Source organism: Rhincodon typus, chromosome 4, assembly GCF_021869965.1.
Source record: "Rhincodon typus isolate 14 chromosome 4, sRhiTyp1.1, whole genome shotgun sequence".
NCBI lineage: Eukaryota > Metazoa > Chordata > Chondrichthyes > Orectolobiformes > Rhincodontidae > Rhincodon > Rhincodon typus.
The window spans coordinates 89,384,889-89,406,864 of NC_063335.1; the positions used below are offsets into that span (position 1 = coordinate 89,384,889).

At 42.7% G+C, this 21,976-nt stretch overlaps 1 protein-coding gene across 5 annotated transcripts in view; it reads right to left on the reverse strand.

Annotated features, from left to right (window-relative positions):
• setd2 (SET domain containing 2, histone lysine methyltransferase) overlaps window positions 1-21,976 on the reverse strand; it is a 90,858-nt gene that overhangs the window by 48,855 nt on the left and 20,027 nt on the right. For all 5 annotated transcript variants that reach the window (XM_048595726.1, XM_048595725.1, XM_048595724.1 and 2 more), the window contains exons 3-4: window positions 14,669-14,684; window positions 7,690-12,353 (exon numbers count right to left, since the gene is read on the reverse strand). In XM_048595726.1, coding sequence (XP_048451683.1) covers window positions 7,690-12,353; window positions 14,669-14,684 — 4,680 coding nt within the window. The remainder of the gene's footprint in view (window positions 1-7,689; window positions 12,354-14,668; window positions 14,685-21,976) is intronic.

The following is a 21,976-nucleotide window of genomic DNA, read 5'->3' on the forward strand; positions in this document are numbered from 1 at the left end:
TTTGTGTCTTGCCCTCCAATTCTCTTCCTCTTTGCTGTATCTGCCAGTCTGTTTTCAACTACCTGTTCTTCTAATTCACTGACTACTGCTGCATTAATCTTCTCTCGTCTTCATGAAGTTTTAATGCGCTGTATAAATTTTCTCTCCGTCAGTCTCAATTGATACCTCTCGTCACATATCTGTCCTTGTTTCAACTTTCCTAACTCTTCCTTCTGTCACTTTCTTTTTCCTCACCTGTCTCTTCCCTTTAAGTACAAAGGATGCAATCTGAAACAATACAATGACAACTGGTTCAATCATTCATTGACAAGTCTGGCTGGACACATAAAACGTGAGTAGACCTTGTTCAGCTTCATTGCTTTCAATTTCACTCCTAGTCTTTGATAAGGTGGCTGCCAAAACTCACTTTCATAGCCACATCTCCTTCCCTCAGTGAAGTTCTCTAGTTCTGACTTATCCCATGTGGATTCCAACTGAGATCCATCCTGCGGATCTATCCAAGTGCACAGGTACCTCCGTGGCCTACTAGGCTCCTCTGACTGCTGGTCTTGGAGACAGACAGACACACACACACAGCTATCTCCAGGAGAACTGTTTTGCTCTATCTAGAAACTTCCCTCCTCCACATGAGACACATGAGACAAATGCAAGGAGCAAAAAACACCTCCCTTTCTTTCAGATGTTAAGGAAAACCAGCTCTAACTCTGGGTACCAAGACCCATCCAGACCTTTCTTTCCCTTCACTACCCTCCAATCCCAGCCCCTCTGCTAATCCCACCACTTGCCATGTTTGACAACACTGTCTGACCTTCCCATCCAGGCTGCATGATTTATGCTTGGCAAAAGACTAGTTTTATCTTATTACGTTTCCACTTTAATTTGACCTTGGTATAATATTGAACTCATCTCTGTCATGTTCACACCTATGCCCAATTCTTTGCCTAGGGGTCCTTCCCCTGACCAGCAGTCCCTTTCACCTCCCTCCATCATGACCCCACCCCTGGTCTCTGACCTATTCTTGATCTTTTCTTTTGAGCGCTATTGGTGTGACATAAGCAATCTTATATTTTAAAAATCACCTTCTTTGCCAAGCTCCCCCTTTAGACACTCTGCCTAGACTCCCTCTGAATTTGCAGCACTCCATTCTCTCAGGTCTAACCCTGAAACGGTTATCAAATCAGTTTCATTGGTGGCTTATTCTCTGGTGTAATGACCTCAATCTTGCAGGGACTGGGAGGCAACTTTCAGACACTTCTGAACTTCTACCTCCTTCCCAAAATCCATCTTTCACATTAATGCTTCTGATGAATTTTTCCTCAACTTTTGGATGTTCTTCTTCCACCATGGGTTGACACAGCCCTCAACCTTGTTTGACCCATTTCTCACATTCTGTTCTCATCCTTTCCTCCTCCCTCCCAGAACCACAATGGATTCACCTTGTTCCCAGTTTCCACGTCACCAGCCTCTTTAGTTAAGGAGGCATCCTCTGCCATTTCTGCTACTTCTAGCATTCACACCTTGCCCTCCATGTTAGCGTTCTGATGGATCTACTCCACTCCACAACTACTCCCAGTCATCTCCATGGCACCTGTCCATGCAATTGCAGGAGGAGCAACAACTGTCCTTTTAACCAATCCCCTCTCCTCACTGTCCAAGACCTGAAACACTCCTTTCAATTTAACCCCATATTGACTGCTCACACTACTGTCGTCTCCAGTCGGAAGGCGAAATGCAGACTGGGTGACTGCTTCAAGGAACGCTATTACTCAGTCTGCAAGCATGAAGCCAAGCTGTTAGTTGTCCGTTATTTTAATTTGCCACTTTGTTCTCATTCTCACATTTTGTCCTTGGCCTGCTGCAGCTGAATGCATCCTAAAAGCTTCTTCTACTTTACAGCCTTCTGGTCTCAAAATAGAGTTTAACAACTTCAGACCACAAATTCTCCTCCCATTTTGATTTTTTTTTTGTTGCATGCTGTTCTGGATCTTGCTCTTCATGTTTTTGCTTTAGACCAAGTTATTCATTATTTTGGCTTTCAGCCCTAATCTGGACAAAATCGGTCTATCCCAATCTTAAATATAACCTGGGGCAAAGAATTCCAAAGACTCCCAATCTTTTCAGTGAAGAAATTCATCCTCACGCTAGTGCCAAATGACTGCTTCCTTATCCTGAGATTGTGTGCTACCTTGATCCAAATTTTCCCAGCCAGAGGAAACAATCTCAACGCCTAGCCTAATTAGTTCACATACCATTTCCTTTACTAATTACTTCCTGCACCTGAAACTAATGTAAGATAACAAGGTGTAGAGCTGGATGAACACAGCAGGCCAAGCAGCATCAGAGGAGCAGGAAAGCTGACATTTCGGGCCTAGACCCTTCTTCGGGGATGGGGGATGGGGAGAAGATAGGTGGAGAGGAAACAGACAGGTCGAAGAGGCGGGGATGGAGCCAGTAAAGGTGAGTGTAGGTGGGGAGTTAGGGAGGGGCTAGGTCAGTCCAGGGAGGACGGACAGGTCAAGGGGGCGGGATGAGGTTAGTAGGTAGGAGATGGGGGTGGGGCTTGAGGTGGGAGGAGGGGAATAGGTGGGAGGAAGGACAGGTTAGGGAGGCGGGGTCAAGCTGGGCTGGTTTTGGGATGCGGTAGGGGGAGGGGAGATTTTGAAGCTTGTGAAGTCCACATTGATACCATTAGGCTGTAGAGTTCCCAAGCGGAATAGGAGTTGCTGTTCCTGCAACCTTCGGGTAGCATCGTTGTGGCACTGCAGGAAGCCCAGGATGGACATGTCGTCTGAGGAATGGGAGGGGGAGTTGAAATGGTTCGCGACTGAGAGGTGCAGTTGTTTAGTGCGAACCAAGCGTAGGTCTTCTGCAAAGCAGTCCCAAGCCTCCGCTTGGTTTCCCCGATGTAGAGGAGGCCACAACGGGGAACAGCGGATGCAGTATACCACATTGGCAGATATGCAGGTGAACATCTCCTTTCCACCTATCTTCCCCTCTATCCATCTTCTATCCGCCTCCCCCTCTCTCCCTATTTATTTCAGAACCCCCTTCCCCTCCCCCATTTCTGAAGAAGGGTCTAGGCCCGAAACGTCAGCCTTCCTGCTCCTCTGATGCTGCTTGGCCTGCTGTGTTCATCCAGCTCTACACCTTGTTATCTCAGATTCTCCAGCATCTGCAGTTCCTACTATCCCCGAAACTAATGTTTTGTGTTCCTAATGAGAGCACACCCAAGTCTCTCTGAACATCAACATTTATAAGTACCATGCTTTTCAAAGTAATATTTTGCTTTCCCATTCTCCAAAGTACCTCCTTTCCTACATCATACTGCAACTGCTGTCTTGCTGCCTACTCATTTAGCCCATTTTTTAATATATATATATTTGCACGCTTTGTATACTTTTGTTGCCACCTTGTTAATCAGTCAACAAGTTTCTTGGAAATCTATATTTCAATCTCTCCAATCAGGTTTTGTCTCTGTCACAGGATCAAGCCAACTCTTAAAATCACGAATGCCTTTCCATGTGATTGTGAGAAAGGGAAATGTGCCCACATCATTCCTACAGCCTTTTTCATGGTTAGCCACACTATCCTCCTCTAATGCCTCTCTGCTGACGAGCTGGCCAAGACTGGTTCCAAACTTATCCATTTAGTCATACCCAAAGTATTGCTTGCAATGGTTTTGCTTCCTGTTCCCGTACAATTAACTCGGATGCTCTCTAAGCATTTACCTTTGACACTCTCTTCCTTCTCAATAACCTGTTGTCCTGGGTGACATCCAAAAATAGTGCCAGTATTTACATGCATACTCACAACATCCAGATCCATCTCACTGCCATCCCCAACTCTTTCACTGTGGCTAAACCGAGAATGAATGTCCAACCAGATGAGCAGAAATCTCCTCAAATTCTATACTGAGAACACTGAAGCCATCATCTTCAATCCCTGGCACAAACTCTATTCACCAAATACAAATTTCATCTCTCTCTCTGGTGATTAACTGAGTCTGAACCAGACCGTTTGCAACCTTCACACCAGAAGTGAGGTTGAGATGAGACTCTGACCACATAGCTGGGTCATTGCTATGACTGCATGTTTTCCACCTTCATAATTACTTGACTCTGCTCCAGCTCAGCTCATCTGCTGAAATTCTTATTTGTGTATTTGTTACCAATAGACTTGACTATTTTAACGCAATACAGGTTGGTCTCCCAAATCCTACCTTCCAAACTCCAAAACTCTTTGCTGTATCCTTTCACAGCAAGTGCCATTCTATATCACCACTGACTTAAACTGGCCCTGCTGCAGTTTTAAAATTCTCATTCTGGTTTTCAAATTACTCAAATGGCTTCAGTCCTCTTATTTCTAACCTCCTTCAGTCTTACCATCCTCCAATATCTACACTTGTCTACTTCTGACCTGGAGTAACTCCGAAATTAACTGCTCCCTCACTCGAGGCCATGCTTTCAGTTGTCGAAGCCCCAAAATCCAAAATATTCTGCCTCCGAGTTCTCTTTCTTCCCATAAAATCCACTTCTTAGGCTATTCTTTTGGTCATAGAATCACAGAATCGCTACAGTGTGGAAACAGGCCATTCAGCCCATCAAGTCCATACTGCTCCTCTGAAGAGCATCCCTCCCAGACCCATTCCCCTAACATCTGCCCTAACATTATCCTATGCAACTGAATGTCAAACTTTGCTTTATAACATTAAACAGAACCAGGAAATAGGATCATAAGTAAGCCATTTGGCCCTTCAAGCTCTGCTCTGCCATTCATCATTATCATGTTTGCTCATGGCCTGTTCCTGATTTTCTCCCCTATCCTTTGATCCCTTTAGTCCCAAGTGCTACAACTAACTTCTTGAAATCAGTGTGTTCTGGCTTTGACTGCTTTCTGTAGTAGCGAATTCCACAGGCTCACCACTCACTGGCTGAAGAAATTTCTCCTCAGCTCAGTCCTAAATCCACAGACTGTACCCCCTGGTTGCAGACTCCCTTGACATCAAGAACATCCTTCCAGAATCTAAGCTGTCTTGCTGATCTGAGGAAGGGTCACCAGACCCAAAACGTTAACTCTGGTTTTTTTCTTCACAGATGCTGCCAGACCTGCTGAGCTTTTCCAGCGACTTCTGTTTTTGTTTCTAAGCTGTCTAGTTCTGTTAGAATTTTATAGGTTTCTACAAGATCCCCCCTCATTCTTCTAAACTCCAGCAAACATAATCCTAATTGATTCAAACTCTCCTCATACTTCAGTCCTGCTACCCCATGATCAGTCTGGCATACCCATGCTGCACTCCCTCTATTGCAAGAGCATCCATCCTCAAATAAGACAACCAAAACTACACACGTTATTCCAGGTTTTGTCTCACAAAGACCCTGTGGAATTGCACAAGACATCCCTGCTCCTTTACTCAAATCCTCTATCTATGGTACATACATTTGCCTTCATGATCATCATGCTTGCCTATTTCCCTCTCTCAATTTATAGCCAGATAATAATCTGCCTTCCTGATTTTGCTACCAAAGTGGATAACCTCACACTTAGCCACATTATACTGCATGTCAGGTGTCTGCCCACTTATTCAGCTTGTCCAAATCACAGTGAAGCGTCTCTGCATTCTCCTCACAGCTCACCCCTCCACCCAGCATTGATGTGAGTTGCCTTGGGAAGTTTTCCTACTTTAAATAATTCCAGACTGTTGTTACTGGATGTACATATATTTAATTTCTTCATCTCCATTTGTACTCCTTATCTGTGTGAATCACTGCATGACTCATTAGGAACCTCTAGTGGCAGGAACATGTAACAAAGAATTATTGAACAATTAATGAATAACACAAAAAATACCTCAATTGATTTGCCATAGTACTATAGGCAATTTGCTTAGAGTGGACATGGTGGGGTGAGCATGCAGGGATGTGGTACCTAATGATATCTGATGATAAGGGAACGGGGTTGAAGGACGGCAAGGTCATTACAATCCCATCCTCCCTGTATGGTTGAGAAAGGGACAGTATTTAAGAAGGGGCAGCAGCACTGTGCACCTCCATGATGTTTTCTAAATAAAAACACAAAAGTTGAAAAAAAAAACTAAAAAAGGAGAGATTCTGCTCCATATTGCCCCATGGAGAACAACATTAACTACACTTGGTGTCAACTCTGACTCAATGGGAACAGTGAGCCATCAGGCAGAAGGTTGTTGGTTTGAGTCCCAATTGTCATATTTTAGCACAAGTGAAGCTTCCCTACCTCTGGACAAGAAACACCAGGTTCAAGTTCATCCGCACCATGGTGTACCATTGTGCCCAAAACAGAATTCTTTTCTATAATCTAGAATGATACTATTGCGCAGTTCAGAGGGTTGCTGCACTGTTGGAAACATTAACCCGAGGGAGCATTTTTCCTTTCAGAGAGAGATATAAAATGCCCAGTAGCACTATTTGAGGAAGAACATGGGACTTCACCCCAATGGCCTGGCCGGTAGTTATCCTTTCACCAACTTCACTGATAAAAAAAAATTACTACATTTCTGTTTGTGGTACTTGATGCATGCAAAGTTACTGCACTTCAGTTGGTTATAAAGTACTTTGGGAGGTCGTGAGGTCATGAAGTTACAGTTACAGTTCCAACCTATCAGCGGAGAAAGTACAAGCTCAAATTCAACCATGTCACCATGAATTTGTGGGATGGCACCAGGGTGGTCCGAATGGTGAAGATAACCTGCTACATTTACCTGATCTGCGCGCACTTCTTTTATGCCACAATTTCTTCAAAGGGGAAGGATTACTACTACCATCTCAGGACAGAGTGGGATGAACAATAAATGCTATGGCAATCTTGTCTGTGTTGCCTAGTTCCAAGAATTAATTTAACGTTATCATCTTGCACTGTTTCCCATTATGATAGAACAGTATTTGCAGGTAATTGGATCGGTTTTCTCTAACTGCCAATGCGACTACTAGTGATCGCCCTATTTTCACACTAAAGTAAACAAGGCAGCTTGTCTCCTCATCTTACTAATATCCCTCAGTTCTGGTATAATTCTGACAAATCTCATCTGCATTCTCTACAAGGATTGTGATATCCTTCCAAAAACGTATCTAGAATTAACATAATTTTATATCTGTTCCGTAAACGATCACTGATAAAGGTTTATAGATCATAGAATTCCTACAGTGCGGAAACAGGCCCTTTGGCCCAACAAGTCCACACCGGCCCTCAGAGCATCCCACCCAGACCAATCCCCCTATAACCCACCTAATTTACACATCCCCAAACACTACAGGCAATTCAGCATGGCTTTGCCTCACAACAAGCCTGTGAAACTGGCTGAAGAGACACATCCTTTGGCACTCTACAGAATCTTGAAGATTTGCCCTTGTCAGTGTGGGAGGCAAAAATCACCAGAATGGGGCCTTACTGTCAGTAATCAGTCCAGGCATACTCTAAAAACTGAGGGAAAGTGACTTTCAATGATCAATCGACATGATGACACAATGTGAAGAAGTCACACCCGGGTGACTTTAGATGTTTTCCTGATATCACTGTCATCCTGTGGGGTTAGGCTGACAAGAATCAAAGCTTACACTTGGTCAAGCATAACTTCCAGTAAGGATACACCAATAATCTCCATTAATGTAGAATTTTAATTATTTATTAGTTTAAAAAAAAGTATTTAAAAGTTGTTACCTCTCTGTCAAATACAAATTCTCTTCAATTAGCTCAAAGTAAGGCGGCATCAATCCCAACTTTGACTGTTCCTTCCACCACTGAGTGTTTTTGAAGTCTTCCATCTTGCACACTAGTGTGACCCATTCTTTGCAGGGCAACATGGGGCGTGAATCAAGTTCGGTGTTCACCTGCTCACAGTCCCGTGTGTCAGTATCACTTTCCAAGTCAGTGTCCACGTCCTCTTGCTGTGCCTTCTGGGAGTCCCCCTGGTCATCTTCCAACCTTTTCTCTGACCCTTTGACCCTCGGCTCTTTATCTGCCGTTGAGTCGCTGGCCTTCAGCACCAGAGTGGTCCCCTTACTAGAATTGCTGGTTATTTCATGAGCTTGTAGAGAGCTTACACCTTTGGCAACAGTCCGTGGGTCTCGGGTCACAGCCTCCCAGGTATCATAGCTTGCAAAGTCATCGGTCATAGAGTCAGGCTGCACCTGACCTTGAACATCTGAGCCAGAAATATCTTGACTCAACTGACAACTGCTATACAATGCTGACTTGGAGTGTAACCTGGGATCCCAGTAATTGGCTTTGCTATCTTGCCAGCAACTACTTTGGTCACGTAAGTCTGCTTCTTCTGTTTGATTTTCATATTTCAGACACAGTCCATAACTGCTATCCGGTTGTTGGCAACTGCTGCTTGGCTTCTCTGGCTGACAGAGGTCCCAGTCATGGCTGTCAACAACACACTCTGGACTGCAAAGCGACTCTTCATCTCGGGCCTGCTGTTGCAACCAAGGCACGGCTTGCCCACTGTCTGGCTTTTCTTTGAGGTTTTTCTCTAACCTACTGGACGGCTGAGCAATGCTCTCTCCAGACGCAGGACTGTCCAAGTAGCTACCAGGCAGCTGGTGATGGTGGTGTTCTGCAGATCCATCCACATGTGGAGACTCTACAGACCCAGGTTTTTCATCCAGCCGTGGGAGCCGATTTCGGTCTGGTGAAAACCTATCAGGCTGACTGGTACTATCTGCCTTGTCACTTGACAATTGCTGTTTGTTGCTTCTGCAGGCCTCAGTAATGGGGGAGATCTGACTTGAAGAGGCCTGTGGTGGGTCCTCTCCTGCTGTAAGGGAGAATAACAGGCTGTCCTGAACCACTTCTTCACCGGGAACCTGGCCACCAGCTAACTCCTGGGGGTCACTTCCAAGTTGAATACTGCTTGGTTGATGTCCTTGACTGGATTTCTCTTCTGCTTCTCTCTGACCTCCTTCAATGCTTGACTGCTTCTTTTCCTGATGGTTGCTTCTGGTAGATGAAGAGGATGATGAAGGAGAGGATGACAAGCTCTTCTCTAATGTTAACGTAGAATTCTTGGGAATGATCACAACAGACTGCAAACGGTTCCTGGGAACTCCACTATCGTCAGAATCAGAGCTTGTTTCACTTTCTTCACTCTCCTGTTCACTGCTACTCTTGACAACCTCTAAGCCTTCTTCATTTTCAGAGTTTGCATTGCTGTATTCTGTCTTCATGCAGCTACTATCACAATCAGATTTGGTTTTGTAATTCTGTAAACTACGCTCTGCTTCATTTGAGCTCGGCAGGTTGGTCACACACAAAGGTAACGGTCTTTCAGTGGCCACCTCCCCAGCCAATTCATCATCGGTCTCTTCATCAACTGGAAAGATTTCCATTGATTGCTCTGGCTCTACTTTAACAGAACTATCTGGCCTGGCAGAGAAAGACATACCTTCATTATTAATTGACAGATTTTGGGTCCTCACTTCTGAAGACTCCTGCATTTCAGAAGCAAGGTGGCTGGCCAAATCTGTGTACAATCTAACCTTCTCAAACGAATCCCAATTCTGGTCGCTAACATCTGCATTTGGTTTATTTTTGCAATTCTGGAACAGTCTATCTTGCTTCAATTTATCTCCTTCACTGGTTTGTTGCTCTCTTCGACTATCAACGTCCCTACTTTCTGTTGGTTTGTCACCAATGTGCTTAGCTTCATTTGTGCAACTTTTGGCATTAGCCAAAACAGTCCTTGCTACATCTAAATTTGAATGGGACATGGATGCAGCTTCATCCTGTTTGGGACAGGGCAAAATCTCCTTCTCCTTGGTGTGGTGCCAAGTGCTGAATTGCTCCAGTTTTGGGTGGGCCAATTCAGAGCTGCAATGAGGGGAGGTATTCAAATCCTTAATTATGAAAGGGGGCATGGACAGCAATTCATTTGATACAGAACGAGAAGAAACCATCAAATCAACTTTGCAATGAGGTAAAGATCCCTGTTCTTCCTCTGATTCTGAGTAAGATGAAACCTTTGCTAAGGGTCTATCTAATTTAGAATTAGGCGAATTTCCAGCTACATCAGTCGTGAATCTTGAGTGGCAGAACACCCTTGGTAAATCTGATGTGGAATATGGCGAAGTGCTTACATAATTGTCCGATTGGTGATCAAATGAGGAACAAATCTGATCTGATCTAGAGATAGTCTGTATTGTTCCTGACATGTGCAGTTCAGGAAACTCTCTGAATTCATCTTCTGACTCAGAACATGAAATCCTCCTTAATTCCTTGTCAGATGTGTAAAGAGGCAAAGTCCTCAATTTACAGGACCTGGAACTAGATACAGGTATCCTCGAATTCCGGTCTAATGTACAGCTTTTCCAAGAGTCCAATTTGAGATCAGGTTCAGAGGATTCCATTTTAACTACTTCCGTTTCGTAGCAAGTAGCTGAATTACAATGAGATTGGGTTACAACTGAGTTCTTGTCAAACCTGTTTGTCCATGGGTCTAAAGTTGGCTCTGCAAAGTCCATTTTAACTATTCCCATTTCATAGCAAGTAGTTGACTTAGAATGTGATAAAGCTACCATTGAATTCTTATCTAGTCGACTTTTAGTCCAAGAGTCCAATTCTGGGTCGGAAGACTCCATTTTAACTACCTCCATTTCACAGTAAGTAGTTGATTTAGAATGTAAAGGTGATATCCTTGAATTAATATCTGTATTGTGGCTGCCTCTGGAATCTGATTCTAGCTCTGGGCAGTCACTTTGAGCAATTCCACAAGTGGATAACTTGGAATGAGGTGGAAGTGTCTTGGTGGTACTGTCCAATTTAAAACATTTTAAGTCCATTTCTAACTCAGGAGAATCCCTCTTTACTATGACTTCATGGCAAGAGGTTACAGATTTGGAATGAGATGTACTTGTCCTTGGAAGAGCATCGGATTTGGTAATTTTCCTGCAATCTAATTCCAGGTCAGATGAGTTTGTTTTAACTACTTCTGGTTTATGACAAGAGGTTGATGACTTTGTATGAAATGAAGATACCTTTGAATGACTGTCCGATTTGGACAATTTCCTGGAATCTAACTCTGGTTCAGGAGAATTAATTTTGGAGATTTCTGACTCGTGACAGGAAGCTGATGCTCTAGAAATTTTCTCTGCTTTAGAATGAAATTTAGTCCTTTTAGACTCTCTTTCCGACTCAGAGCAAGATGAAGTTGCCCTCAGATCTCTGTCGGATCGTGATTGGTACTTGCGAGAGTCTTTATAGGATTTAGAACACAATGAAGCCCTTCTCAAGTCATTTGATCTAGGATAATATCTTCTAGAATCTTCTTCAGAATCTGAACAAGAGGAAGCATCTCTTAAATCTGACACCAATTTGGAACGAGAAAATTTGCTCCTTTCTGAGTGAGGTGAGCTTCTACGATATCCTCTATCCTTATCACGGTAATAAGAGGTCCTTGAACGATCCGATTTTGAATAAGAGGGTACCCGCGAGTCTCTATCAGAACGGGATCGAGAAGAACTGACCCTTTCCTCTCTTCCATACTTCGAGCGCGTTGAAGCCCTTCTAACATCTCGATCAGACTTGGAACGGCCACTGCTCCTCTTATCCCTGTCAGACTTGGCATGAGAGAACGCTTTTTCAACGTCATCCACTTTGGAAGAAGTTGGATTTTTCTTAACATCTCGATCGGATTCAGTGTTTCTTATTTCTTGCGATCTCCTTAATAAATCCCCATCAGACTCAGAGCCAGCTGATTGTGCATGCACTGCTTCTTCTGCTTGGGTAACCTTCCTAAGCTCATCGTTTTCCGAAGATGAGGAAACATTCTTAAATTCCTCCAAGTTATCACCCTTCCCAATGTGGGATGTACTGAGATTCTGTTTTGATGGCTTTGGTTCAGCAGCCACCTTTATCACAGTTTCCGTTCCTCCTGTACAATCTTTCTTAGCGGCTACATCCACAGGTTCCTCCACTGATGAGCTGCACAGTTCCCTGTCTGGCAAACCTGCCGGTTTAGCTGCATCGGTGAGATGCTTCTTCTTGAAATGTACCTTACTCCACTCTACCTTGGATTTTGGTGGTGAGGTAGTGGTCTCAGTAGCATCAGCTGAATCAGAGTCACTTTTATTGTCCTGGCTCCCTTTCACCGAAATCGGAGGCAATGTCAGAGGGGGAATCTTGACTTCATCCAGTTCACTCCCAATGGCACTTTGGAACCTATTCCGTAAAGTCTTTGTTACGTTGAAGGTAAAAGACACTTTCTGTCGCCCTTGATCCTCCAGGTTGACTTTTGCCTTGGTGCCCTTGGGTAGAAAGCGACTACAGCCTTTTGTCACTTGACTCTTGAGAACATTCAATACCAATGGATTCTCTGGCTTGACCTGCAATGGTATTACACAAACGTTAGGTACAGCTCAGTAAGGTCATGTGCAGCTCATTATAATTCAATCTTAAGTCAATCAAGGTAGCAGGTATTTAAGACACATGCAAGAACAGGTCACCCAAAGCTCCATGTCTGTGATGATTTTGCTCACTTAATTACCCATGAGGCATAGAGAGTCCCTGCTCTGAATGGCTATCTTGTGATTACCCTGCTAAAAGAAGTGGATGTGGACAGACATCAGCCAAGGGCAGGATTGTGCACAGTGGTGATGCACCCTACGTGCACTCAGTGTCTCAGCCTTGACCCAAGGACTGATCAACTAGCTGAGGAACTGGAAAATAACGCATGACAACAACAGCCTACGCAATGAAGAGGAGTCAGGCAGGGTAACATATATGGCATATTTCCCCCTTCATGATTTTGGGGATGGAGAAGATTTCTCATTGCTTGTCTGGCTAACATCAATTGACGCCGCACAGTCGAGGGCAGAACCTGGAGCATCTGAGCAGCATTTATGAATTACTTGTTTTAAGCAAATAAGAATGTAAAGCCTAAAAATAATTCAAAATAAGAAACTGATGTAATTCTAACTCATCCAAAGACCTCACTCGGGAGATTAAAGAATGGCTGATAAGGAAAATGGGAAAGTGCAACTTTGCAACTTTCCAGAGTCAGAAGATTGTGACTTGAAATGCCACTTCAAGACAGGAGCATTTAATTCAAGTCAACACTCGTGGAGACATAGTGAGTGTTACATGGTCAGAGGTGAGGGTCATACATTCGGGCATTAAACCAATGGTTCATCTGTTCTTTCAGGTAAACATTAAAAGATCCCACGGCACAATTTCAGAGAAAGAAGTTCTCCAGTTTCCTAGATACCATTCTCCTTTAAATAACACATTAAAAATATATGTCATTACTGATTAATCTTTTATGGAACCTTTAGGTACCCAAATTGGCTGGTTTCCTTCCATTGAAAGGTAATTTGTTGTATGTGAAGGGAAGGAGTAGCACAGTGATAATGTCACTGGACTAGTAATCTAGAACCCCAGGGTAATGTTGGAGTCATGGGTCCAAATCACTCCAGGGCAGATAGTGAAACTTGACTTAAGTAAAAATCAGGAATAATTGGTTTATATAACCAGCTGATCTAATGGTGACCATCGTTGATTGTGGGTAAAAGCCCATCTAGTTCGAATCCATACAGGTAAGGAAATCTGCCGTCCTTATCTGGTCTCATCTACTCCAGACCCACAGCAATCTAGGTCTTAGCTGCCTCTGGGCAATTAGGGATGAGTAAAAAGTGCTGGCTTAGCCAGCGAATCCACATCCCATGACAAAATAAAGATTTGTTTTTACAATTTTGACAAATGACTTAAAATACTACATAAATTTAAAATTTCTTTAGCAGTTCAGGTACCTTGACAGGACAATTCTACGTAAGTTTGGATATCTAACCCATGCTGGGAGTTTTACTCCATATCCAACCTGCTCTACTGACCCTGGGAGTGTGTTTGGTGCACATAAATAGAGCTTTGTTGTGTACCAATGGCATACCTGCCCTGGGAGCATTTAATAGGTTAGCATCAAGAGAGAACATAGCTTTGACCCTGGCTGAACATTTCCATGATTTCAAGGCATAATCACTGACATATCCAACACACAGATTTACCAAAAAGACCATTAAAAAGTAGGAACAGGAGTAGGTCATTCGGCCTCTCGAGCCTACTCCGCCATTCAATAGGATCATAGCATGTGAGACTCGTGGCTTCCTTCCCACACTTTTCTTGTAACTCTTGACTTCCCTACTGATCAAGAATATTAGCCTTAAATATACACAAGGACTCTACCCTTACAGCTCTCTGTGGCAAGGAGTTCCAAAGACACTCTCCGAGAGAAGAAATGCTTCCTTATCGCAGTCTCAGAATAAAGGGGTGCCAATTTAAGACTATACCCTCTGTTCCTAGATTCTTCCAAGTAGGGAGCTATTCTCTCAGAATTTACCGTCGAACCCCTTAGGAATCCTATATGTTTCATTGTTATCACCTGTCATCTTGCTAAACTCCAATGAGAAAAGTCCCAACCTGTTCTTGCTTTGATGAACACAAGGACAATTATCCCCCTCAAAAAATGAAAAATTCCCCAGATATCCATTAATTCATTTTACATCCCACTACAGCCAGGTTTCCAAATTTGACTAAACCTTAAAACTGGCCAAATCTTTTTCAATGAAGGGGCAAAAACAGACCAATCTCTCTGTCTCCCCAACACAATGATTAAATAACAATTAATTGAACATTATTTAACTCTTACAGCATTCTCGTCTTCTCTGTTGCAGATGACCAAGCAAGCCATGAAAGAAAAGGGAAAAAAGCACAAGGTTAGAAACTGCTTCACATAAAAAGAGGCAAAATGATAATGACAGAAGCATCACGGCCAAACTGACTGCACTTTGCCTTGTTCTCCTAGAAGCGCTGACTATCCAGCAGTGTTTTAAGAGAACAGAATATTTTCTGCCAGCTCTGAAGGTTCAGGACTGCAGCAAAACTTGTATCAGATTCACTAATGCACTTTCAGAAAGGAAACCTGCCACTTTTTACCTGGCCTTGCCTACGATGGGCTCCAGTTCAAAACCAAAGCAGTTGCTCTCTTAATGGTGAAGTAAGTTGCTCAGTTGACAGTGGTTCAATGCAGTGGTTCAGCACTACTATTTAAGAGCAACAGAAGATGGGGGGAAAAGTGCTGGCCCAAGTCACATTCTGATTGAAAAAGAAAATCAGATTGGACATTCTTCAATTGCAAGATAGTCAAGTGATGGAATGTTGCAAGTGATGAAGGTATCACTAATTAACCCCGAACATTTCTTCTCGCACCATTCACATACATATTTTTTCTCCTATGAATGACTGTGTAATAATTTAGTGTAGGAATCTTGAAACAGAATCTTTCACAAGATTCTTTAAGTTTTCCTTGACCTGGTTGTACTTCAAAACCTTAGTCCAAATCATCATTCTTTTATGTAGGGAACACAACATTGGCAGGGTACTTGACCAAAGTAGACAACGTATAAAGAGTGCAATCCTTTCCTTGCTTCACACCCACTGCCTTGGAGTCTTAAGGTTATGGATTTAAGTTGCATTCCAGAGACCCAAGTGGAAATATCATCCAGTGGAGATGTCAATACTGTATCGTGTAAGACATTTGAAAGGTTTTCTTCCCTTTACTTGTTGAAGACTAAAGATCCCACACCATCGTTTAAAGAAGTTCATTGATATTCTTATTTTGTCCAAACAGATTAACTGGTTACTTACCTCACTGCTGTTTGTGGCAAATTAGCTGTTGTGTTAGGCTACAAAATTGATTATAATGGCTGTACAACTCTGTAATATCCTGAGAACGTGAAAATGGCTTGAGAAATACAAAGTCTTTCTTACATTATGGTAACATTGAGCAGGAATAAGTTGCTGAGCACCTCAAACTTCTTGGATAGGCACTTAATGAGATGATGGTAAATCTGGATTAAAATTTCATTTTCTTTATCTACGAAAATGTGTCAGTTTACGACACAAAAACGTCAATTCACGCAAAATCCACAGGCTTTCAAGGGAGAAACACCAGCATTGAGAGAGAAAAAATGCTTCCTGATTTCACTCCTGAATCATGCTTACGTTATACCCTCTTGATCCCATCAGAGGAAATAGCTTCTCTTACTTACAGAGCATGCAGTTTTAAATATCTTGATTACATCATGTTTTATCCTAACAACTTCAGGGAATAACAAGAGGTAAGCTTATAAAAACTGCTCTAATAATGATGAATAAATCCTAACCTAGGGCAAACATATCTGACCTGAGATTTGGTTCTGCAAACTGAATAACCATTTTGAATAAATGAATGGGGTCTGGTCAGATGGGTCCAATCATAACTTCTCAGCCATCTTTAACAAAAACCTTATAAATTAGTATTGGGTTGCCTGGTTACAATTGGGCAAAAGCTGAAACTTATTTTACATGCTTATACTATTGGAGGTCACTGGGCAGCATGATTCATCTGCAGTGGACAGCAACTAGAAGATACAGTTCTTGGTTTACTTTGCTGCCTATGGGGATTAGGCTAATTGTAATACAACCAGGATATACTCACATGATGGGACCAGGATGGGACAATTTTTAGATCCTCACACGGAATATTCATTTGGAACTTTTTAGAAAAATAAAACAGATGCCAATTCAGTCAAGGGTTTCCACTTCTCACCATCATTATGATCCCAACTACTGGTAATACTGGATAAGTTCGATCGCAGAGTGAAACCTAGCCTAATGGATCATAAAAGTTTTATTTTACAGTTTAGTTACTGTGGTGTTATCATACAAAGGAAAACAAAAACAGCAATACACAAAATAACTTTAAAAAAAAAAACTTTAAATTCAAAAAGAAAGTTTCAACTCTTTCCCCAGGAATATCTTTTACAGACACTCAAAGCACAGTATCACTTCTATCTTTACTCAAATGACACTTGCTGGCCCTTCTCCTGAAGCAGCTTAGGTCTGACGGCTGGAAGACTTCTTTCCAACTCTGATGGCCGAGATACTTCTTGCCAATTCTGAAAACATTGAATGTTCTACAAACTTAAAAAAAACCTGCTCTTCTGCTTGGTTGATTCATTCTTCAGAACTCGAGCTGCTAGTGGCACTTACTGTCCATTTTTCTTTCATTAAAACTCAGCTTTGCAACCATTCAGCAATTAACTGACTTGATCAGCTACATTACGAGCTAAGTCACATACTTTCCAGGAAACACAACCTCTGATTTGCTGCTCAAAATGATTTTCTGACTTTTAAAAAAGAACAATAAATTACAAACCCCCATCACACCATTACTTACTTCTAAGCTGACAGTCTAAGAGGCCAGCTTATACTGTGCACAGCATTGCTCGGATTTTAATTTTGAGCTTGCAATGCCTTCTAATTCCACCAACTGCATTTCCCAGTCCCTCATCCATTTGTAAACTGGGGCTACACAATGCGATCATCCTTCCTTCTTCAGTAACCCCTCACCATGATCAACTGGCCAAGATCAACAATTTAACAGAAGGGTTTCAGGGAACTACGTGGTTGCTTTCAAAAGCCAAATGCAGACTAAGAGCACAGTGCATTGGTGGCTCAATGAATTATTGCCACCACTGGAGACCCTGGCACTGGGCAACAAGGTACATTTTTACATAACTTCCAATTTAATTACATATTATATTCAGTTTCCAAATAATCTCAACACCACCATGGTACCAGCTGCTAAAGCGGGCCATAATGCATATATTACAAATAGGTTAAGAAACCTTCCATAAGACATTAGACTCATTTGCCTTGTCAGATGGATGTAATCATGAAATCATAGAATTTGTATCCCATGACACTAAATGCACAGCAAGGGCATCCTCACCAGTACCAGGATGTTCTAATGAAGTGACACCAGATTCAAAATGTTAACTCTACTTCCTTCTGACAGATGCTGCCAGACCTGCCGAGTTCCTCCAGCAATTTTTGCTGTCATAGAGATGTACAGCACATAAACAGACCCTTAGGTCCAACCCGCCCATGCTGACCAGATATCCTAAATTAATCGAGTCCCATTTGCCAGCATTTAGCCCATATCCCACTAAACCCTACTTATTCATGTACCGGTCCAGATGCCTTTTAAATGTAACTGTACCAGCCTCCACCATCTTCCCTGGCAGTTCATTCCATACACACATCACCCTGTGTGAAAATGTTGCCCCTTAAGTCCCTTTTAAATCTTTTCCCTCTCATCTTACACCTATGCCCTCTAGTTGTGGACTCCCCTACGCTGGGGAAAAGACCTTGGCTATTCACCCAATCTATGCCCCTCATGATTTTATCAACCTCTGAATGATCATCCTTCAGCTTCTGATGCTCCAGGGAAAATAACCCCAGCCTCTCCCTCCAGCTCAAACCCTCCAACCCTGGCAACATCCTTGTAAATCTTTTCTGAACCCTTTCTAGTTTTACAACATCTTTTCTACAGCAGCGAGACCTAGGTGAGTGAGTGGATGGGTAAGTGAATGTGCATCCCCAGCTCTTTGTTTTATTCTAGACTTGTGAAGAGTGGATGAAGACTCTCTGTTGGTTGGAGTCATACCTTGCGCAAGGAATAAGGTGGAGGTTGTTGGGAGGTCACACCACACAGTTTCAGGACACCTGCACATGTGTTCCTCAGAGTGGTATTCTAGGCCCAACCATCTTTAGTTGTTTCATCAATGACCCTCTCTGCATGGTATGGTCACAAATCGGGGATATTTGCTGATGACTTCACGATGTTCAACACTATCAGTCACTACGTCAGTGTTCGTGGAGTTACTGTCCAAATACAGCAAGACCCAGAAAATATCCAGGCTAGGGCTGAAACGTGGCCAGTAATATTTGCATTGTATAGGCGCCAGGTGATGACAATTGCCAATAAGACAGAAAGTGAACCACTGCCCCTTGATGTTCAATGATATTATCATCCTCCACTTTCAATTGGCCAGAAACTGCAACAAGATAAATATTGTTGCTACAAAAATAGGACAGAGGATAGGACTCTTGCAGCAAAATAACTTGTCTGCTGACTCTGCAAAGCCTGGTCAACAGAATAAGTCAGGAGTGATGGAATACTCTCCATTTGCTAGGATACATTCAGGGGCAACAACACACAAGCTTGACACATTCAGGTCAGAGCAGCTGCTTGGATTATTTATGGATATGGTACCATTCAGTTACTCCATCACCAACACTCAGTAGGAGTGTGCACCATGTACAAGAGGTACTGCTATAATTCACTAACGGTCCTTTATCTGCACCCTCTAAACCCACAGACACTTCCATCGAGAAGGATAAAGGGGAGACATATGGGAACATCACCATTTGCAAGTTCCCCTCCAAGCCACACACTAAACTGACTGGGAAATATATTCTGCGTTCCTTCAACGTTGCTGGGTCAAAATCCCAGAACCTAACAGTATTGTGGGTGTGCCTACACGAAATGGACTGCAGCAGTTCAAGAAGGCAGCTCACTACTACTTCCTTAAGGGCAACTAGGTGAGGAAATCAATAGTTGCCCTGCCAGCCATGTCCAATCCATGAATAAACATTTTTTGAAAATATTTTTTCCCACTTATTTTTGAGTTACATACCAATTATTTGCAACTGCACCCCAGGAGGACTTGATAAGAGTTACAAAATCACATACGATTGGACTCTCCAGACCACAGCGGGGTAAGAAACCAGGGTCTACTCCCCAGGGTTGAATGCAACGGCACTATACTAGGGAACCAATTAAAAACTTCAGAACTTCTAGGCTTTTAAAACTTTAGTCTGAATCTTCAGAATAGTAATCTTCCAGCATTGAACTACTGAAGTCAGCCCACAAGTTTGTTTCAATTTTCCTTTATTCCTTACCAGGAACTAATAACCTTTGGGTTCCTAGTGCAGTATAGCAGAGATGTGAGGCTAGTATACTCATCTGAATAGACAGGTATGCACACAGTTCACAAAACTAAGTGATTTTTTTCTGTGGCTTTTTATCATGCCAAAACAGAGTTACCAGTCTTCTTCATTGTAGCCAAGTTTTATATTAAAATATTCAAAAGACTAAATGGAAGTTCAGTATTTTAAAAAGTCAACTGCTGTACTTAAGAATCACCCTGGAATGTTCTATGGCATTATGCATATTAAGCAAAAAAAAAGTAAAACACAAGCCATCAACTATAAATTAAACTTGAAAAACTATGCTTGATGTGAAATGTTTTCCTTACCAACATGGAGTCTCTTTATGCTAAAGTTCAGAAGCCCCAGCAGACTGCTGAATTACGGAGTGTTTTTTTTAAAGGGGAGTGAAATCCAGGCAGTGTCCAGGTTATGAACGGATTCCTTTTCGGAGTCCATCCGCAAATCAATTTGTATGCAGGTCGGAAAACCAGGCAGAATGATATAAAGCAGCCGTTCGGAAATACAGCAAGTTTTTGTATGTTGAGGTCTTTAAAATTACACCCCTGTATAAGACTGGTGTTCATAATTATGAGCATTCGTAATTTTCAAATTGGCAGGCAGAAACCAGTGGGGTGCCACAGGGATCGGTGCTGGGACCCCAGCTATTCACAATATATATTAAAGATTTGGATGAGGGAACAAAAAGTAACATCTCCAAGTTTGCAGACGATACCCAGTTGGGTAGGAGGGTGAACTGTGACAAGGATGCAGAGATCCTTCAGCATGATCTCGACAGGTTGGGTGAATGAGCAAATCAATGGCAGATGCAGTATAATATGGATAAATGAGAGGTTATTCACTTCGGAAGCAAAAACAAGAAGGCGGATTACTACCTGAATGGCTGTAAATTGGGAGAGGGGTATGTGAAGCGGGACCTGGGTGTCTTTGTGCACCAGTTGCTGAAAGGTAAGCATGCAGGCGCAGCGGGTGGTAAAGAAAGTAAATGGTATGTTGGCCTTCATTTTGAGAGGTTTCGAGTACAGGAGCAGTGATATGTTATTGCAGTTGTACAGGGCCTTGGGGAGACCACACCTGGAGTGTTGTGTGCAGTTTTTGCCTCCTTTTCCGTGGAAGGATGTGCTTCCTCTCGAGGGATTGCAGCGAAGGTTTACCAGTCTGATTCCAGTGATGGTGGGTCTGACGTATGAGGAGAGATTGACTAGGTTGGAATTGTTTTCACTGGAGTTCAGGCGAATGTCAGTGGGGGCAGGGGGTATCTCCTATAAAATTCTAACAAGACTGGACAGGGTAGATGCAGGGAGGGTGTGTCCAGAACCAGGGGTCACAGTATGAGGATTCGGGATAGACAATTTAGGACAGAGATGAGGAGATATTTCTTCACTCAAAGAGTGGTGAGCCTGTGGAAATCATTACCATAGGAAGTAGTTGATGCCAAAACACTGAATGTATTCGAGGCCACTAGATATAGCACTTGGGGGTGAATGGGATCAAAGGTTATGGGGAGAAAGCAGGATTAGGCTATTGAGTTGGATGATCAGCCATGATCAAGAAGAATGGCGGAACAGGCTGAAAGGGCCGAATGGTCTCCTCCAGCTCCTATCTTCTATGTTTCTATGTAAGCCAGACATTCGTAAATTGCGAACCCCTTCATTTGGCAGCATATTATTTACCACAGGATGGAAGCTTGAGTGGGTAGAGGAGAGCAGAGTGATGCCAATTGACAACCCACCAGGCAACTATACAAGATGATATTTCAAATAAGGAAATTGGGAGTTCAAGCAATTTCAAGTGATCAGCAAATAAATACCTTCAGTCCTGTCATCAAAGCCATTCAGATAAATTGTATAAATTTGAGGTCCCAGCACTAATCCCTGTAGCATACCACTCTTTACTTCTTGCCAACCAGAAAATGACCCATTTACCCCCTACAGTTTAAAAGCCAAAAGAACGCCAATGCTGTAAATCAGGAACAAAATCAGAAGTTGCTGGAAAAGCTCAGCAGGGCTGGCAGCATCTGTGAAGAAAAAAAAAATTAGAGCTAATGTTTCAGAACTGGTAGTGAGGAACAGTCACCGGACCCAAAAGGTTAACTTTAATTTTTTTTCTTCACAGATGC